A 19,046-nucleotide genomic window follows, 5' to 3' on the forward strand; every position below is an offset into this window, starting at 1 on the left:
AGATTCGGACCTTCACCAGTTCTGTGTGACCTGCCGGGGAGCCTCACACGGACCACACGTGCGCCCACTGTGCCGAGCTGCCAGTGTGCGCCCTCAGAGCCAGAGTGGCTCGGAAAACAGCTGGAATGAGGCCCACTGCCACCGGCGAGCCTGACAGAATTTCAGAGGCTTCTGGGACTGATGGCGGCGGCTTCTTCAGTGTGCCATCTGGGTCTGCTACATTGCGGCTGCTACAGTTTTGGCTGTACCTCGAGTTCCGCCGAGAGCGTGGTCTTCGGTCCACAAGCACATAACGGTCATTCACAGTTGCTTCAGCACTCTGAGACCGTGGAACAGCCCGGATATGTCAAGGAGATGGAGGCTTCACCCAGGATCAGATCTAATGATTTGGGAGGGAGGAAGTGGATTTGTTTGCCACGAGCGAGAACACTCACTGTCAGACGTTCTTCTCGCTATCTCACTCCCCCCTGCCGGGAGATGCTCTGACATCGCGTTGGCCGGAAGCCAGGCTTACACGTTCCCTCCGGCCTGTGTTGTGCAAAATCAGGGAGGAGAGAGCATCAGTTATACTCGTGGCCCCAAACTGGCCGAATCCGCCCTGGTTCCCGGACCTGAGGGAGTTAGTGATGGCTCCCCCATGGCGAATCCCCCTCAGGCAAGACCTGCTGTCTCAGGCGAACGGCACAATATGGCACCCCAGCCCCGAGCTGTGGAACCTTCATGTGTGGCCGCTGCGGGGACCCTAATAAGCGGGACACTCTGCACTCATGAGTGCTGAACACGCTTACAGAGATGCGCGCACCATCAAACAGTCGCTGCTACGCGCTGAAGTGGGGAGTTTTCACAAAATGGTGCGAGGACATTTATATTGACCTGGGGACCTGTTCCGTGTCGGATGTTTTGCGGTTTCTACAACACAGTATGGATAGCGGGAGTTTGAAACCATCCACGCTGAAGGTGTATGTGACCGCTATTGCCGCTTTTCGTTCCCCGGTTGACGGGCAAATGATCGGTAAGCACGCTCTGGCTCTATCTCTTACTACCATTCGAGCCCTTAGCTTCGATTGCGGTTAATGAGCTTCCCTGAAGTCTGTTTTGCTTCTTGCTCTCGCCTCGGCGAAGCGCCTTGGAGACTTTCATGAGTTTTTGGTGAACGATATTGCATCGGTTTTGGACCTGGCGACTGTAATGTCACTCTCTTGCCGAGACCGGGTTTCGTTCCGAAGTCACTCAATACACCGTTTTGTTTCACTGCCCGCCTTATCTGCTGAGCCGTCAGCCTCGCGTGCCGCTGATGTTTAGAGCGCCGGGACCCTGTTAGGGTTTTACGGATGTATATGGATCGCTCGGCCGCCTTTCGTCAGTCGGACCAGCTGTTCGTGTGCTTGGTGGATGTAATAAGGGACGTGCTGTTTCTAAACAGAGACTTTCTCACTGGATCGTGGATGCTATCGAATGCCAGGGGAAGGATTATCCCCTCAACATCAGAGCTCATTCTGCGAGGACAATATAAATGCTTCCTCATGGGCCTGGTCTAGAGGTATGTCTATCCAGTATTTATGTTTTGCTGCTGGCTGGTCTTCCCAGAACACAATCGCCAGGTTTTACAAGCTGGATGTACCTTCTGTAGCGTCACATGTACTTTCGGTGAGTTTATATTAAGTTTTATTCATTCTGTTATAACCAGCTATACAGTAGTTACCATGGCTGCTAACTCTGTGTTATGGTTTATATGGTTTATGCAGTGGTCACCGCAAATGCGTCGACTCTGTTTAACTCTCATGCTTGAGTGCTTATTGCGTTGTGTCTGCCCTGGTTAGTGCAGACTTCGATTTATTGCTTGAAGTTATGCAAATTATGTTAGGGTTGGAGCAGATGTCTCATTGGTCTATTTACGCCTATCAGATGCAAGCACTCTTAGCGACTATTGTTGTTCTGATTCCGATACTAGTATCAGAAATATCACCGATACCAAAACAAATTCTGGCATCGGCGAGTACATGAAACCATATACCGATCCGATACCTTTTTCTTAAGACCTAGTTATGACCGCTAGCTTTGCCTAACCGCTGCACGGTTCTTCTTCGCTGCTCAGAATGCATTGCAAACACAGGAAGTTGTGCTGTGTTGCCACAAGAAACTCCTGTTTAGAGCAGTGAAGAAGAAATGAAAACGCATTAGCAGCACTGATCTATATATGACTGGATCGCTCATCGCGTTCTAAACTGCCAACAGACAGTGAAGCCGCTTCTATATTATAGATCAGTGGTTAGCAGTATGTCCGCTGTCTAGCAGTATTTCAGACTAGACCAACCAGACCAACCAGACAGTAAAACGGCGACTAGGGATGCCACAAGTCCTGCCACTTCACTACCAAGTCGGTGCTGAAAATGTAAAAATGTGATGATACCAGCGTCTCTGTAGTACCGATAATCAAGTCAAGTCATGACTTGTTGGTCAAGCTATGTCTCTATTTAGTAATAATAATACGTCTCTATTAATAATAATAATTATGCCTAGACGGTTGCTTGTTTTTTACTTGTTTTGTTGTAAAGAGATTATCTGATTAATATATAATTTATATTCCTAGATTTATTTGTTGCAGTATTTTATACAGTTAAATTGTAAAACTAAAATACCCTTTTTAGTTTGCGGTGTTAGATTTTTGGCTGCATTTGAAGTTCTTTTTCGCTTAAGAAAATAAATAATATTACTGTCAAATTCATGTCAGATAATAAAAATACTGTAATAAATACAGTAGTTCACCATGTATTTGTTCATGTTTTATTAAAGGGATAAGTCTGAATCACACCATTAAATAATTCTAGCAATTTACACAGGGCTAGTTGTATATACAGCTGTATATACAGATACACCCAGGTATCGGATCAGTACTCTGTATCGACCGATACCCTGAGCCCAGGTATCGGAATCGGTATCGGGAAGAGAAAAAGGGTATTGGAACATCTCTATTAGCGACACGGCCATTGGCTAGAACTGTCCTGCTTATGTGTGGGGGTGATTGACTCCGTTCAGGGCTTATCTTCACTGCTCTCACGGTGGGATTTTATACGTCTTAGCTGACGTAATGTTGAGTTACCGCCTCGAGAGGGAACGTCTCCGGTTACTATCGTAACCTCGGTTCCCTGAGAGGCGGGAACGAGACATTACGTTAGCCGCCGTGGTCGCTGTTTGATCAGCTGTGCTAGCGTTCAGTCGTGATTCTGACGTAATTTCCGCGCCCATGCATTTTATACTGCCCGCTGACCTGTTAGTATTTGCATTGCTTTGCGTCAATTGGACAGCTGTCCCCAGCTGGCATTAGCCAATAAGATTTCAGCGAAAGTGGAGAAGGGAGGAGTTTACATATACGTCTTAGCTGACGTAATGTCTCGTTCCCGCCTCTCAGGGAACCGAGGTTACGATAGTAACCGGAGACGTTTTTTCCATTATAAAACACTAGACAGAAACTTAGATATCAAATAAGTGATTTATTTGAGCACTAGAAAAATACAATAAGAATATTTGAGTAAGAAAAATAAGAATGACAAGAAAAAAAAAAAAGATTTAACTTTGTTTGCCAGTTACAGAAAATCCTGAGATTGCTAAAAATGCAGCATTTACAATAAATTACCATGCAAATAAGTGCTGATGTGCTGATGGCCACTTATACAGATGGTAATAACACAAATGCGCCATAAGTAAATAATCCACTCTCTCGATTCATATAGACACTTTGATAGCCGTGATCATGCAGTAAGCGGTATGCGTGCTCATAATGGAAGCGACGTGGTCGCGATGCGTTCTCAACTTTTCAGAATGCCGCAAGCGCACCGCAGGTCATGTGACAAGAACTAAACATTCAGCTTCATTCTTTCCCGTAACAACGTTGAAACCTCAGCCAAGATGAAGGAACAGCTGATCATAAATTTAGTAGCAGAGCTACTGAAAGCGATTTTTTTTTTTTTTTTGTGCTGCAAATCCATTTTTCCTTTGCTGAAATTTCCGCGTCATCATGGAGAGAGCTGGTCACTGTTGCTTAGCAAAGGCAGATGCCTCAGGAGCGCTTTTGCCCAAGCGCTTCGGAAAGAAGGAGAAAGCGGCGCGCCTAGCGTTTTCCACGCGTTTTTAGGCGCGATATGTGAACGGCCCCTTATTGATTCATTAATTATTTTTTGCTTGCATATTAGGTTTTATTGTGAACTTGTTTTTTTTTTGTGTGCAAAATTCGAATATAATTTTTATTTATCGAATAATTAGAGCAGAACGAATATTCGAATGTTCGACTATCCGTGCACACCCCTAATGTTATACGTGGTTAGTGAAAAACTACAAATGTTAAAACACTTGAATAAGGCAAAAAAAACACATAAAGAACAATGGTTCCCGGGATTTTTGAGAACTGGTGCTTGTAGCCTAGAATTTTTCTTTCTAAATTGTGAAAATCATCTTGTTTACTCACTCACAGAAAACAATATATTGATTTAAATTTTCTAAGACACTTTTTGTTGGTAAAAGTCAAATGCGAGTAGTCGTTTACTATCATGAATATCATTGTGATTTACACCTGAGAAGACAAAGGCCCGCATAATGAGCTTGTCACAGTGTCTGGGTTGTGTTCCCTGGGTTTCCACTAGGTGTCCTCCTTTCTCACGGTGTCTGTCTCCTTATCACTTCCTGTTCCCTTATTTGGTCACCTTCCTCCTGTTGAGTATTGATTGTTCCCCACCTGTCTCCTGTTCCCTCATTATCCTTCTGTGTATTTATACCCGGTCTGTCTGAGTCTGTGTTACGGAGTCCTTGTTTAATGTTGCTGTTAATTCATGTCCGTCATCTTGCCTTGCCTTGCCTTGGTGTCTTGTTTGTGTTGGATTTGGATATTCTGGTTTTGACCCTGCCTGGACTGTTTACCCCTTTGGATTTCCCTTTAATAAATGACTTACCTGCAATTGGTTCCCTCTCCGTGTTTGCTGTAACACCGGACGTGACAGAAGGACTCCGTCACAGTAGGAACCAACGGTATGTCATTTTTCCGTTCCCCAGCCAAGATGGCGGAGCGGCGAACCAAGTACCTGCGGTTGACCGCCCTCCGCCAAGAGGGCAATGAAGTGGGTGCCCTGGCTCAGGTGTTCTGGTCCCTGGCCGAGGGCATGGGCTACAACGATGCGGCCCTCAAGGACTATTTCAATGGCGGGCTGGATGATCCAGTGTCTCAGGAGGAGATGGCGCAGTTAGAGACACTGGAATTCTGGGAATTCGTGCGCTACCTGCAGCATCGGCTTCGGTGGGATGCCCCAGCCACTTTTGTCTCTTCCGGAGGGGTGGTCGTCAGCCCAGCACCACTGTCCAGGATGGCAACCAGCCAAGCGCTACAACCCAAGATGGCCGCCAGTCCAGCACCACTGCCCAGGATGGCTACCAGCCAAGTGCCACAACCCAAGATGGCCGCCAGTCCAGCACCACTGCCCAGGATGGCTACCAGCCAAGCGCCACAGCACAAGATGGCCGCTAACCCAGCGCCAATGCCCAAATTGGCCACCGTTCCAGCGCCACAGCCCAAGATGGCCGCCAACCCAGCGCCAATGCCCAAATTGGCCACCGGTCCAGCGCCACAGTACAAGATGGCCGCCAGCCCAGCGCCAATGCCCACTTTGGCCACCGGTTCAGCGCCACAGCCCAAGATGGCCGTCAGCCTAGCGCCACAGCACAAGATGGCCGCTAACCCAGCGCCAAAGCCCAAATTGGCCACTGGTCCAGCGTCACAGTACAAGATGGCCACCAGTCCACCTCCAGGACTCTGACCCTCCAGAGTCGGGGCTAGTCTCCGCTGATCCTCCAGAGTCGGGGCTAGTCTCCGCTGATCCTCCAGAGTCAGGGCTAGTCTCCGCTGATCCTCCAGAGTCCGGGCTAGTCTCCGCTGATCCTCCAGAGTCAGGGCTAGTCTCCGCTGATCCTCCAGAGTCAGGGCTAGTCTCCGCTGATCCTCCAGAGTCAGGGCTAGTCTCCGCTGATCCTCCAGAGTCAGGGCTAGTCTCCGCTGATCCTCCAGAGTCAGGGCTAGTCTCCGCTGATCCTCCAGAGTCAGGGCTAGTCTCCGCTGATCCTCCAGAGTCAGGGCTAGTCTCCGCTGATCCTCCAGAGACTAGGCTGGTCACCGTTGACCTTTCAGAGTCAAGTCAAGTCACCGGTGATTTTCAAGGACTGAGTCAAGTCACCGGTGATCTTCATGAACAAGGGCACGTCACCTCTGATCTTCATGAACAAGGGCAAGTCACCATTGATCTTCATGAGCAAATGCAAGTCACCAATGATCTTCATGAGCAGTGTCAGGCCAGCACCAATCTTCTGGAGTCCAGTAAGGACACCAGGGGATTACCAGAGATTCGTCATCCCGTTGGTCCAGCCGCATGGAGGTCTGCTCCGCCTTGGGGGGCTCTGGTCCTGACCACATGGCTGTGGTGGTCTTCTGCTCTGCCCTGGGGGCCTTCCGCCCTGACCACACGGTTGTGGGGGTCTTCCGCTCCGCCCTGGAGGACTCTGGCTTCGTCCACAAGGACGTGGTGGTCTTCTGCTCCGCCCTGGGGGGCTTCCGTCCTGACCACACGGTTGTGGTGGTCTTCTGCTCCGCCCTGGGGGGCTTCTGTCCTGACCACACGGTTGTGGTGGTCTTCTGCTCCGCCCTGGGGGGCTTCCGCCTTGACCACACGGCTGTGGTGGTCTTCTGCTCCGCCCTGGGGGGCACCACATGATGTCCTTCATGGACTTCTGTTTTGTGTTTCTTGGTTTCTGTTATGTTTCTGTCTGTTCCCCTCAGTGAGTCTGGCCCTCCGTCCCTCCCCCTGAGCCTCCACCTGTCCGCCTCCCTCCTGGTCTGTGTCGTGTCTTGTCGTGGAGCGTCTGGGAGCCGCTCCGTAGAGGGTGGGTCCTGTCACAGTGTCTGGGTTGTGTTCCCTGGGTTTCCACTAGGTGTCCTCCTTTCTCACGGTGTCTGTCTCCTTATCACTTCCTGTTCCCTTATTTGGTCACCTTCCTCCTGTTGAGTATTGATTGTTCCCCACCTGTCTCCGGTTCCCTCATTATCCTTCTGTGTATTTATACCCGGTCTGTCTGAGTCTGTGTTACGGAGTCCTTGTTTAATGTTGCTGTTAATTCATGTCCGTCATCTTGCCTTGCCTTCGTGTCTTGTTTGTGTTGGATTTGGATATTCTGGTTTTGACCCTGCCTGGACTGTTTACCCCTTTGGATTTCCCTTTAATAAATGACTTACCTGCAATTGGTTCCCTCTCCGTGTTTGCTGTAACACCGGACGTGACAGAGCTGCATAATGAGCCTCTCAGTCATCTGTGCCACTGAGAGGGAAGAGTTACAAGAAAGAATGTGAGAACAAAATAAATGTATATAATTTTGTTTGTAGTTTATTTAGAATATATTTAATTATCCCACAACATAATTTAATATCCACTTGGGGGAGCAGTTAAACAGTTTATTAGGAACAATCAAAGTTGACTTTCAAACTAATTGTTTGCATCATTACTCCAGTCACACAATCCTTCAGAAATCCTTTTAACAATCTTATTTTCTACAACAGCAACAACAAAAAAAAAAACATTTAATATTATTATTATTATTATTATTATTATTATTATTATTATTCATGTTGATAAGAGCTGAGAAATGTTTCAGGTTTTTTAGGGGGATGCATTAAAAGAACACCATTTGTTAGTTACATTTATTTGTCACATTTATATTATTTACATCTAGCTTTTGAATGGTATAGTATTGTATATTGTTATTGAAACTTCATAATATTTCACTTGATTATACATTTAGTCAGGAATTATAGTTTGGAAAAAGTCTAACTAGTAAAATGTTTACACGTTATGTGAAAACTAGTACAAGTATATAAATAAATAAAAGGAGACTTACTCATGTTTATGATCTCTGCTGAATAAAGTGCTTCATTCTTTTTTTTTCTGAGGAAATCCATTTCTCAAATCCTCAACCACATCACATCTTTTTGGGGTGAATTATGTCTTATTCCTCTCATCGCGAAGCAAACAGTGAAATAAGAACTTGAAGAACTTCAGTGAAACATTAGAATCTGAATAGCGCGTTCAGCGCGGGGGCGTGGTCACATTAGACATAATGAAGGGAGACGTGAAAAACAGACATTGTGTTGTTTTCATATGGATTACTTTATCACAGAATATTTGTTTTCGGCAGCACTTGTTTAGTTTAAAAGTAGACATGTCAAGCTTTCTATAGATATCTCTCTCATGTCTCTTCGTTGAGTATTCACGGAGTTACAATTCATTTTAATGACGTGTTTGTAAATGGAGATCAGCGCAGACAAAGGCTGCAGACAGCACACCTTGTTTGTTATCTTTATTTTATAAGTGCACAAAGTTTTGTTATGTCTGTATCCAAAAAAAAAGTAGACCCTTTACAGATTCGATTGATGTATTGCTCTTATCTGTACTATTAAAACTGAAAGTGTAATTTAAGTTCTTTTCGGGGTTATCAGGAGAAAATTACTCCTAACATGCGTTAATCGACTCCAGAGGGTTAATGAAAAGTCTATAAAGTGTAAAACAGTGAAACAACAGTGTAGTGTAAAACAACACCCTTTTTACCTTGTCAAAAAAAGCTCTTTTCACAACAAACTGTTTTGTTGTTCTGCTGTTATGTCCCTTTAAATGCTAATGAGCTCTGCTCACCCTGCCCCTCTCTTCCATAGGGTGACGAGCTGCGGAACTTGCTAACTAGGACATTATTAGGAAAGGTGATTTGTAAGGAAATCGCCATTAGGAAAGATTCATAAAAAAACCATTATATTCACTTCTTTGCTGAAGCTGGATTACAAATAATTTGTGCAAACATAAACTCATTTAAGTAGATCGTGTGCGCATTCCCTTCAAAAACAAATGTAAACCACTGCTCCTTCAGCGACTCAGATGCCGGGAGTAAATGACGACTACTATATACATTATATCAAACAACAAAACACCTTAATTGATTATGAGATATTCTCGTCTAATTTTTATCATAGGGTGGATGGGTGCACACACTGCCAACACACATTTATGTTGTTATTAATATAAAATTGTCAAATCATTAAAAATATATGTACATTTGTATTATAAGTTGTATATTGTAGTATGTTCTCAGGTTATATATTGTACTTTTTTTTTTTTATTATTATTAACTTTTTAAGTTAACTTTTACTGACAAGGCATGGTTTAATCCGTTTAATTTTTTTTGCAGGAATATTTGAATAAAAAGCAGTATTTGTTAATTTTTGTTCTGTGTTCATTGTGCACGCGTTAAGCCCCAGTGCTCAGTTTTGTTTTACTTTCCCTGACAAACTACATCTGTGTTAATGGTCTATACATAAGCACATTATTGCACCTGTTGATATAGGCTAATATCCTTTTCAAAACGTTGGCAACAAGACCTACAAGTGGAGGCCACGCTAGAGACTTGAGAATATGGGGAGGCTTTTATGAGATGTTGTTTCCTAAAGTTAATGATCCCCATTCAGTTGCCTTGCAATGATCCCAAACCCTGGATGTGTCTGGCCACCCATCCATGGCCACCTGTTGCACCTGGCCCTGACATTGAGAGGGGTGGCCCAGCTCTGCCAATAAGCTACCCTGCTCTTGACCCTTTCTAAAATTTGACTGATGGGTGGTATGACCAAAATATTATTGAAATTGAACTCAAAAATGCTTTAAAAAATTATTTTCTACTTACAGTAGAAAGGATAAAGAGCTAGGATTGTCAGAGGACTAAATCTGGAATGTCTGGAGGAATGAGTGGTAATGCACTTTCTCACTGGTGACTGTTATTTGGGCAGCATTTTTATGCATGGTTAAGTTCTTTGGAAGAGAGTGACAATAACTTATTTGGATTGTATCAATCCACTGTACATTATTATCAACGGCCAGTCCAGCATTGCTCATCAGAATCTGTTGCACTGCAAAAACTTTATAAGAAAAAAGTCTTAAGTTATTGTAAGATCTACAGTTAGGTTGTGAAAGTTTTACTTCATTATGTTGCTGTACTGTTATGTAGGTTGAAAGTGTGCTATCAAGAGATACAATTCAGGGAGTGGGGTGGACGTTATACAGATAGAGGGACATTCACGGTCTTCCTGTTGCTCTCTTACCGAACAAAAGCTGTTAATTGTCTGTATACCATCTGTAGAGTGCTTCTGGAGCGCACCAAGGACTGATACTGGGAGCGGCTCAGTTTTGTCAAAGCTGTCATGGCAGATACACAAACCTTTATCAGTGAAATTCAGTTAACTACGAGACTGATAAAATATACAAACTAATGATTTAATTAACTGTTTTCAGTAGTGTCACTACAAACATTCTTGAACTTTATGACCTACCATGTCAGCCATGTTAAAGATTTGCTTGAACTATTAAAGGCAAGTCTACCTCTCTGAAATATCACACAGCGTGTAAATGATAACAGAATTGTCATTTGTTTGGTGAACTCTCTTTAATGGAACACGCTACTATAGTTGAAAATAGGCTGATTTTTGCGTAATATCATTGCTCTTGCTGCACCCATGGTATAGCAGCAAAGTTCCTTGATTATCACACTGGAATGAGAGTATAGTTCCTAGCCATATCGGCCTAGAAAATCTCAACTTTTCAAATTTTCTGTCGGTGTTAGTACACGATGCAACTACAGAAAGGTCAAGTTTTAAAAAGGAAGAATATTGAAACTCTTTGGTTATTGAGCGAGATGCTAGCACGGTCTAATCAGATTCAATGATCTATGCTAAGCTAAGCTAAAATTGCTACCGCCAGACCCGGAGATCGGCTGAATGGATTTGAAAATGGTAAAACTCAAATGTTTAAGGAGTTGGAAAATGAGCCTATTTTCAAAAATATTTGCGTGTTCCTTTAACCTAATGACTCATCAAATGCTATCATTTTGGTTTCTTACCCAACTGTGCTGTGCACTTGCCATACCTGTTTTGCTAGTTGGTTAAGAAAGAAGATAGAGGTCGGAGATCTTCAGGGAGCTGTTAAAAGAGACTTTGTGGAGGAAAGGACACGCACAACATTAATTCCCCTTCTCTGCCATCTGAGCCACTGAATGGCACTTCAGAAGCGAAGTGGGGTTGTGTTAATCCCCCGCAGTCGGCCTCAGGTTTGAAGTGTGATCAAAGTCGAGGCTGCACTGATAGATGGGGCAACTCTGGCCCTCTTACTGTCTAGGGACCAGGAAGTTTTGTAGGCGTAACAGAGGATCTGAGGGATGTGTGGAAGGCCAGAATGGCCCATCACTCGAAGATGATCCTGGATGTTCATGACAACCCCAAACATTCAGAGTGTGAGTGAGTCGGATACAAATAGATGAAGTCATGAAGAGGTACAAAATTTGCCCAGCCATAAGTCTTTTTGTTATGGTGGATCCATTTTACCTCTGGACTTAATGTCTGAGCAGACGGTCTCATTCAATAAGGAGTTTCATGGACACTTTAGACTCTTTGAGTGTCTGGAGGAGATAATTAAAAGCTTTTAAATTGCTTCAACAATAAACCCAAAATAGCCTAATAGATTCAGCATGTTAAGCAATACCATTGACATCTTTTCCTAGAGAATAATCTAAGGACAGTGCATTTTTCCACCTTAACAACAAACGTGTCTCATCCTGTTTTTCAAGCTCTCCCTCTGTTTTTCCTCCTGCTGACACTGAGCTCCTGGTTTCCGTGCCTCTCCACAGCCAGGTGTGTGAGCTGACCCTCCATGACCCCGTTCTCTCCGCCATTTCTCTAGAGAAAAATAGCAATCTGCAGCTTGAGTGAACCTCACAATGAATGGATGGGCTGCCTCTCTCACCCTTGAGTTAATTTTGTAGTGTCACTCTGCTCTGAAGGGGTAAAGGGGGAGAGGATGTTTTATACGGGAGCTTAAAAGTGCTCCCTGTTGCCTGAGGGACTGAGTGGCTCGGTGAGTTCTCGTGAAAGGAAAGCAACAGCAGTCACTAAGCTCGTTGAGATGGACCAGTGATGCAGCACTGACCATTTACATTTCTCTATCTCTCCCTCTTTCTTGGTGACATTGGGCATGAGAAAGAAGTGCATGCTGGGTCAGCCTAGCCGTGGCTGTGGGCTTATGCTTTCGCTTAACTTCTCTTCTGCTCCTTTCAGTTGGCTGGAGTTTGCAGTCCCACTTACTGCATATACCCTCAATAGCTGCAACACAATTCAAGACGGAGTTCAAGGTTAAACCAAGGTTCCATCTTATTTGCTTTATCAAGAACCTGGAAAATTTTTGGGTGCATTTTCAGTGCAGTTACTCTTAAGGATTTTACCATACGTCCAACTTGTTTGGTGTTCAAAGTCAGGTGGTTTCCAGTCATACTTTCGTATTCCTTTAGTAATACATTGTTCATTTATATTGACAGTGACTTGTTTTTTTTATTATTATTATTGGTTTTACATAATGTTTTCATAGCCTGTTCAGATGTGTAATTTGCTTTGAATTGTCATTAAGCTGAAGATTTCATCTAGAGCTAATTGTAGTGCACTAATTATTGGGAAAATCCCTTCAGAGCAACCCAGGCTAAAGTGTCTTGCCAAAGGTCATGATGGAAATAGCTCATGAATTGCCCCTCGAAGGGACTGAGCTTAAACTGGTGCCCAGATATTTCATGACTTGGCTATGCCAGATGTTATGATGTAATGCATCAGTTTGCTTCAGGAATAAGAAATTATGACCAAAGCTGTGCCACTGTTGGCACTTAACATCACATCACAAAGTATGTTTAAATTCACTTTAAAAGTTAGATTTTTAGTTTTAAAGCAAAGAATTGTCTTTTTGTTAACACATTAGTTTAGGTATCAATTCTCACTAGTTTCTTATTAGCTTGCATATTACTAGCATATTGGCTTTTATTATTCTTAATAAAACACAAGTTAATCCTTTATTCTGTATGAACATATTGTAATCACTTAATCCAACCCCATACCCAAACTTAACAACTTTACTGAGGCAACATCATAGTTAATAGTCAGAATTGGCCCCCAAACAAAAGCGTGACCATCTTTTTAAAATTGAGATTGACCAGTGATGGACGATAAATTGCTTAAGTCCAACTACTTCAAATTTTTGAAGTGCAAGGTTGAGAACCAAGGATGCTACAATTTGGAAAGGCTTGGAAAATGTGGTCATGTTAACACCACTAAACTAAAATGAACTATATAAGTTATTGTAGTACAATTGGGCTCTGTTTTGTGTGCTAACTATGAAAGTCGGAATTAATGCAAAAGGCGCATTTAATCCTTTTGAATATTTGCATATTGCATTGTGTTGTGTGTGCTTGGACAGATGAAGACTGCAGCTTTCTTACACAAAACCCACTGTAGCTTAATTATTACTGTACATACTTAAATGTACTTAAAGTGACATACCCCAACTCTATGTACTGATTAATCAGTCAAAGTTGACCTTGGGCTAAATGTCAATAACACACAGGTGAGAAAGCAAAGACATTTGAGGATGAGTAACAAACATTTATACAGGAAGTTGGGTTTATCCAAGCCAAATGGTGTGTAAAAGTGCTTTGTAGTGGTGTAATCTTACAGCTTAAAAATCTAATTAAGATGACACCACTTTCACCCAACTTTCAGTGCACATTTAGAGGGTTTTAACATGTCTCTTGCAAACAAAAGAAGTTTGTCAGGTTGGTTCCTGAACTGGCTGTGGTGCAATCACTCTACAGGCAGTTCCTTGTTACGGCAATTTGTCTTTCTCTGGTTTCAGTCATAATGCATAATGACAACCTTAAAAGGTAGTCAAACATGATCTGTTATTGCATCCCTTTACTTTTAGCTTTAGTGAGACTTTTGTAACAGGAGGTTATATTGTTTAGCTGAAACTGTCAAACGACCATATGAAATTCATAAATCCACATTACTGCTGTGAGTGCCTCGCGCTATGTGGCTTTCGTTAGCTACAGCGTTTTCTCATCAGTGAAAGAGTGGTATAAAAATGTCAGGCTGGGCTGTTAAAACTGATATAATTTCATCAGTTCTTAAAAGCAGCTGCTAGTTAAACTCAACCCTGCTATAATAGCTAACCTCCACTGCCTGCTGTTCTCTGTTTGATAGGAACTTGAGCAAGCATTACTGAAACAAGACCAAGACTTCCTCTCAGACCTCCTCTGCTCCCTGCTGAAAGGATGTTACCAGCGAAGAGACATCACGTAAGCGCATCACCATCAGTATTTCCTGTTCCTACCTTAGTCACAATGTACACAATGCGACAGTTCTGTTCTTCCATATTATGACGTACATAATAAACTGAGTAAAACCGTTTAATAAAAAAAGTAGGGCGAGAGTTTAATTAAAAATTGTAACATCAAAACAAATTACTGAACTAAAATAAAAAAGTGGGTTAAAAATAGAAAATAAAGCTCAGTCAGTACTTGTGGCATAATATTGATTTTAGCGCTGTTAAACGATTAATTGCGATTTATCGGATCCACAATAGAAGTTTTTGTTTAAATAATGTATGTGTGTGTCTACTGTTGTATATTTGTTGTTTATATAAATATACATACAATATATATTTTGAATTTATTCACGTGTATATTTATGTTCATATGGTTTCTATTATATATAAAAATATTTAATATATAAACAAACAAAATTTACAAAAACTTATTTTGAATGGGATTAATCGCGTTTAATCGTTTGACAGCACTGGTTGATTTCCATAAATAGTTATTTCCACTTATCCTTTATTAACATCTTGGCAACAGTGAGTCGCTAACAATATAAGTGAACAGGGCCAATCTGTAAACTTAAAACAATGAAAAAAAAGTTTTAATTGTATAATCACAAGACTTAAACAGTTTGACTATCAACATGATTTTAGTGTGATGAAATTGCTTAATTCATTTCACAGCCTTTTTTGTGTTATATCTAGTTTTACAGCTTTGTTTCTATGAAAACATAATGCCCTAAAAAGATAAAAAATGATTTAAACATCTTTAAAGGACAAATAATATACACATTTTAACATTAGTGTTTTAATAAAATTTTCAATTTTATGGTTCTTTTAAATCCTCCTTAAAGAATTGTCCCATTAGCTTCCATTGCAAGTGCCATGCTTTTAGCATTTAGTATTATGCAACAAATGTTGTTGATTGAGCTTAACTTGTATTGAATGGGAAATATTCCTTTATTGAGAGTATTGTACTGTTTTTGGTGATTTAGCAACCCTGCTCTGTGCTCTTGAAAGATCTTGCGCATGTTATTGCCCAACCCACATCCTGTGTTTGACTCGGAATCCATTTCCATCTGCATGTGACCAGTTGCCCGTAGTAGTGCTGAAGCCATGCAGCTAGGTTACCTGCAGCAATAGTAGGTCAAGGGGCCATGGGCCCCATCCCAGTAAAGAGTGTGAGTTATTGTGCGAGTCAGTGCTGTGATGAATGACTGGCCCCTAAAGGGAGCTCCTTTCCATAGCGGTGTCTCATCAGCAGCAAAAAGAAGTCCGGTCGATGACTGGGTAGGAAAGAATTATCCCTTTCGCATACTGAGGCAGACCGTTAACAGGACGAAGGGTTTTATTAGATTCGACAGCAACTGGCATCCAGGGGAAGGCCGCGGGGCACTGGCCTTTCACAGAAGTGCCCTTTTCATTCTACATGTGCTAAACGCCCCAGCAGCATGGAGGAGGGAGTGTTACGGATGAGAGAGAGAGGCAGAGAAAGATGGAATGGCAGGGGGCCTGCAGCTGTGAGAGAGATCATTCTGCTTTCTCAAGATAAGCCTATTCTTTCTCTCCTTTTTTACTCTCTACATTCTCTCCTGTTGTCCTGAGGCTTACCCTTGCCCTACGCATTAGCACCAGGGACTGGGTTTTGGGTTGATCGAATTGACCCCACCCAGAACTAACTAGCCTATGTCATCACAAAAAGACAGTAATAGAACTTAAAACATATAATTTATTCATGAATTATCATAACTTAACATCAGTGTGAAAGGCTGCTGCAAAGAAGATAGTTTGTGTTGTTTTATGTTCATAAGCAAATTTAGAAATATTGAATAAAATTTGCTGGATAGAAACAACAAAGTTGTGAATAAAATTGTTCAAAATATTTATTAGCTTAGAAAGACCTGCACACATTGCAGTGGAAAATCCTAAATGGGTATCCAAAGGGTCATGTGACTGCCTCAAGACATTTGACTGAATAATCTACTGAGATCACTGACAATGATTACTTTCCAGAAATATGTTGACATGTTGCCACTTCCAGGCATCAGCCCAGCAAATGTCTTGTTGCCTATTGTTATCAAATCTAAAGATTGCCAGGGCATTTTGTCTGCATTTTGAAAACTCCTAGAATTTACATTTACTAGAAGAGCCACAGTGGCAGCCTCTTCCATTTCATTTTTTCTTTTGACATATGGATTGGAAATTGACATGACTAGTCAATTCAAGACCTAAAGATACATTGTAACCAAAAATATTTTACTTTTTTAGGATTCAGTCCTTTAGCAGTTACCTGGAAGACATTATCAATTACCGCTGGGAATTGGAAGAAGGGAAGGCCAATCCACTGAAGGAGCACCAGTTTGAAGAGCTGCCACCACGCACACAGGTGGAACTCTTGCACAGACTCTGTGACTATCGTCTTGACGCTGCTGATGTCTTTGACCGGCTCAAGGTAGCAAGCTTGTAATGGCACAAAAACAGATACAGCTTTTACATTTGTTTGTTTAATACTCACCATAGCAGAAGTGATCACGATGCGTTTTGTCTAAAATGCTGGGTTTTGCAGGGCCTGGATGCAGATAGTTTACGTGTTGAGCCTCTGGGACAGGATGGGAATGGGGACCTCTATTGGTATTTTTATGGTACGCGGCTATACAAAGAGGAGCCGGTCGAAGCAATGTCTCCCCAATACAGGTATGGAGAGGTGCTTTCACAAAAGCCTACAAGAAACAAATGCATTTATATTTGTTAGTGTATATAAAAGAAACCTTTGCAAAAAACATTTTCACAGTGACCGTTACGACAGAGAAAAGAAAAGAAGAGGGAGGCCACCAAAGCAGTCTGAAGATAGACTGGCCATGTAAGACCTCTTTAAACATCCATTTAATGCATTGTATTAAATGATGTTGTACAAAGACTTCCTAGTCATACTTTGGTTTCTTTGAAGTTGCATTATTTAGACAGATAAGTGTCTAATCTTTCTTGTTTTAGGGAGGAGGAGTGGGAAGACTCTGTAAAGGAAGAGGATGAAATTGTTGTGGAGCCCAAGCCTGTAATAGGTGAGACACTGGACTCAAGTATTGCTTCTTTTAGTTTGTTTTAGACCTAAAGAATATAGGGTTATTGAAGCACCATTTCCTTCATTATTATTCTGCATCGTAAGTTGCTTAATGTGCTCAGGACGGCTGTAATGCATGTCTGCTGCCATGTGCATGAAATGCTTTTTCAGCAAAAGCATGAAATGTGGCACTTTTATGACAGAAGTAGAAATAATATGCTAGTAACTGCGCCAGCAACTGCAGCTTGGTGAATAGAGATTTTTTTTTTTAAGAGATCAAAGCTCAAGCTACTGGTTGGTAGCTTAATAGATTTAGTAGTATCTGACAAATTCTTATCAGGATGCTTTGGTTTTATAAGATTTTTGTATGTTGATAATTTGTCATTTTTGTGTACTTTAGAGGTTTTTAACTGATATTTGAACATGATTAATCTTTTATATTAATCATTTTTGAAAGTGTTGAGGTGATATTTGTGTAATGTCTTGCCAGAGCGTGAGCGTGGGGCCTGGTCTCTGGTGTGTGACACAGAGGAGCAGTGGGTCAATCTGGCCGAAAGTGTTAAGGACAAAATCTCTCCCCAGGACCGGCACCTGCACCGCATCATCACTCAAAACTTCCTGTCTGAGATCAGAAACATGATTGAACACAAGGTGAGAGAATTCACTCATGTGATGCAATCATGAGTCACGTTATGAGTCAAACTGGGATATAGGTTATTATCTTAGTAGAGATTGCAATAATATGGTGGCATATGCAGTTAAGCAATATCAGTAGGATGTTTAAATATTTATTTGAGAAGTCCTTTGAGAACAATTTGATTAACCTCTTGTAATTTATAAAACATGTATACAATTATTTTCTACTTAATATATTTTTAAATGTTTTCAATTTAAAATGTATTGTTCTTAAAATCATAAAATCAAAATCAGTTGTAATAAAGGAGTAGTTCACTTCCAGAACAGAAATTTACAGATAATGTTCTCACCCCCTTGTCATCCAAGATGTTCATGTCAGTCTTTCTTTAGTTGTAAAGAAATAGAGTGCCTAGAGTTTGAACTTCCAAAATGCAGTTTAAATGCAGCTTCAAAATCAATCCAAGCGGTGGAAGAAGGGTCCTATCTAGCGAAACAATCTGTTAATTTCTAAAAACATTTACAATTTACATACCTTTTAATCTCAAATATTCATCTTGTCTAGCTCTGCGATGCGCATGTGCAGTCCGGAGTTCAAGATGGTTAGGGTATCGAAAATTTTGTGTACATGTACAGTACAGACCAAAAGTTTGGACACACCTTCTCATTCAAAGAGTTTTCTTTATTTTCATGACTATGAAAATTGTAGATTCACACTGAAGGCATCAAAACTATGAATTAACACATGTGGAATTATATATGGAATTATATACATAACAAAAAAGTGTGAAACAACTGAAAATATGTCATATTCTAGGTTCTTCAAAGTAGCCACCTTTTGCTTTGATTACTGCTTTGCACACTCTTGGCATTCTCTTGATGAGCTTCTAGAGGTAGTCACCTGAAATGGTCTTCCAACAGTCTTGAAGGAGTTCTCAGAGAGATGCTTAGCACTTGTTGGCCCTTTTGCCTTCTGTCTGCGGTCCAGCTTACCCCTAAACCATCTCGATTGGGTTCAGGTCCGGTGACTGTGGAGGCCAGGTCATCTGGCGCAGCACCCCATCACTCTCCTTCTTGGTCAAATAGCCCTTGATGCCTTCAGTGTG

At 41.9% G+C, this 19,046-nt stretch overlaps 1 protein-coding gene across 2 annotated transcripts in view; it reads left to right on the forward strand.

Moving 5' to 3' along the window:
- Positions 1-19,046, forward strand: part of LOC132124535 (chromatin remodeling regulator CECR2) — a 37,430-nt gene that overhangs the window by 8,307 nt on the left and 10,077 nt on the right. For both annotated transcript variants that reach the window (XM_059535587.1, XM_059535588.1), the window contains exons 2-7: positions 14,135-14,229; positions 16,518-16,701; positions 16,816-16,943; positions 17,041-17,109; positions 17,241-17,308; positions 17,798-17,958. In XM_059535587.1, coding sequence (XP_059391570.1) covers positions 14,135-14,229; positions 16,518-16,701; positions 16,816-16,943; positions 17,041-17,109; positions 17,241-17,308; positions 17,798-17,958 — 705 coding nt within the window. The remainder of the gene's footprint in view (positions 1-14,134; positions 14,230-16,517; positions 16,702-16,815; positions 16,944-17,040; positions 17,110-17,240; positions 17,309-17,797; positions 17,959-19,046) is intronic.

This window comes from Carassius carassius, chromosome 43, assembly GCF_963082965.1.
Source record: "Carassius carassius chromosome 43, fCarCar2.1, whole genome shotgun sequence".
NCBI classification, from domain to species: Eukaryota; Metazoa; Chordata; class Actinopteri; order Cypriniformes; family Cyprinidae; genus Carassius; species Carassius carassius.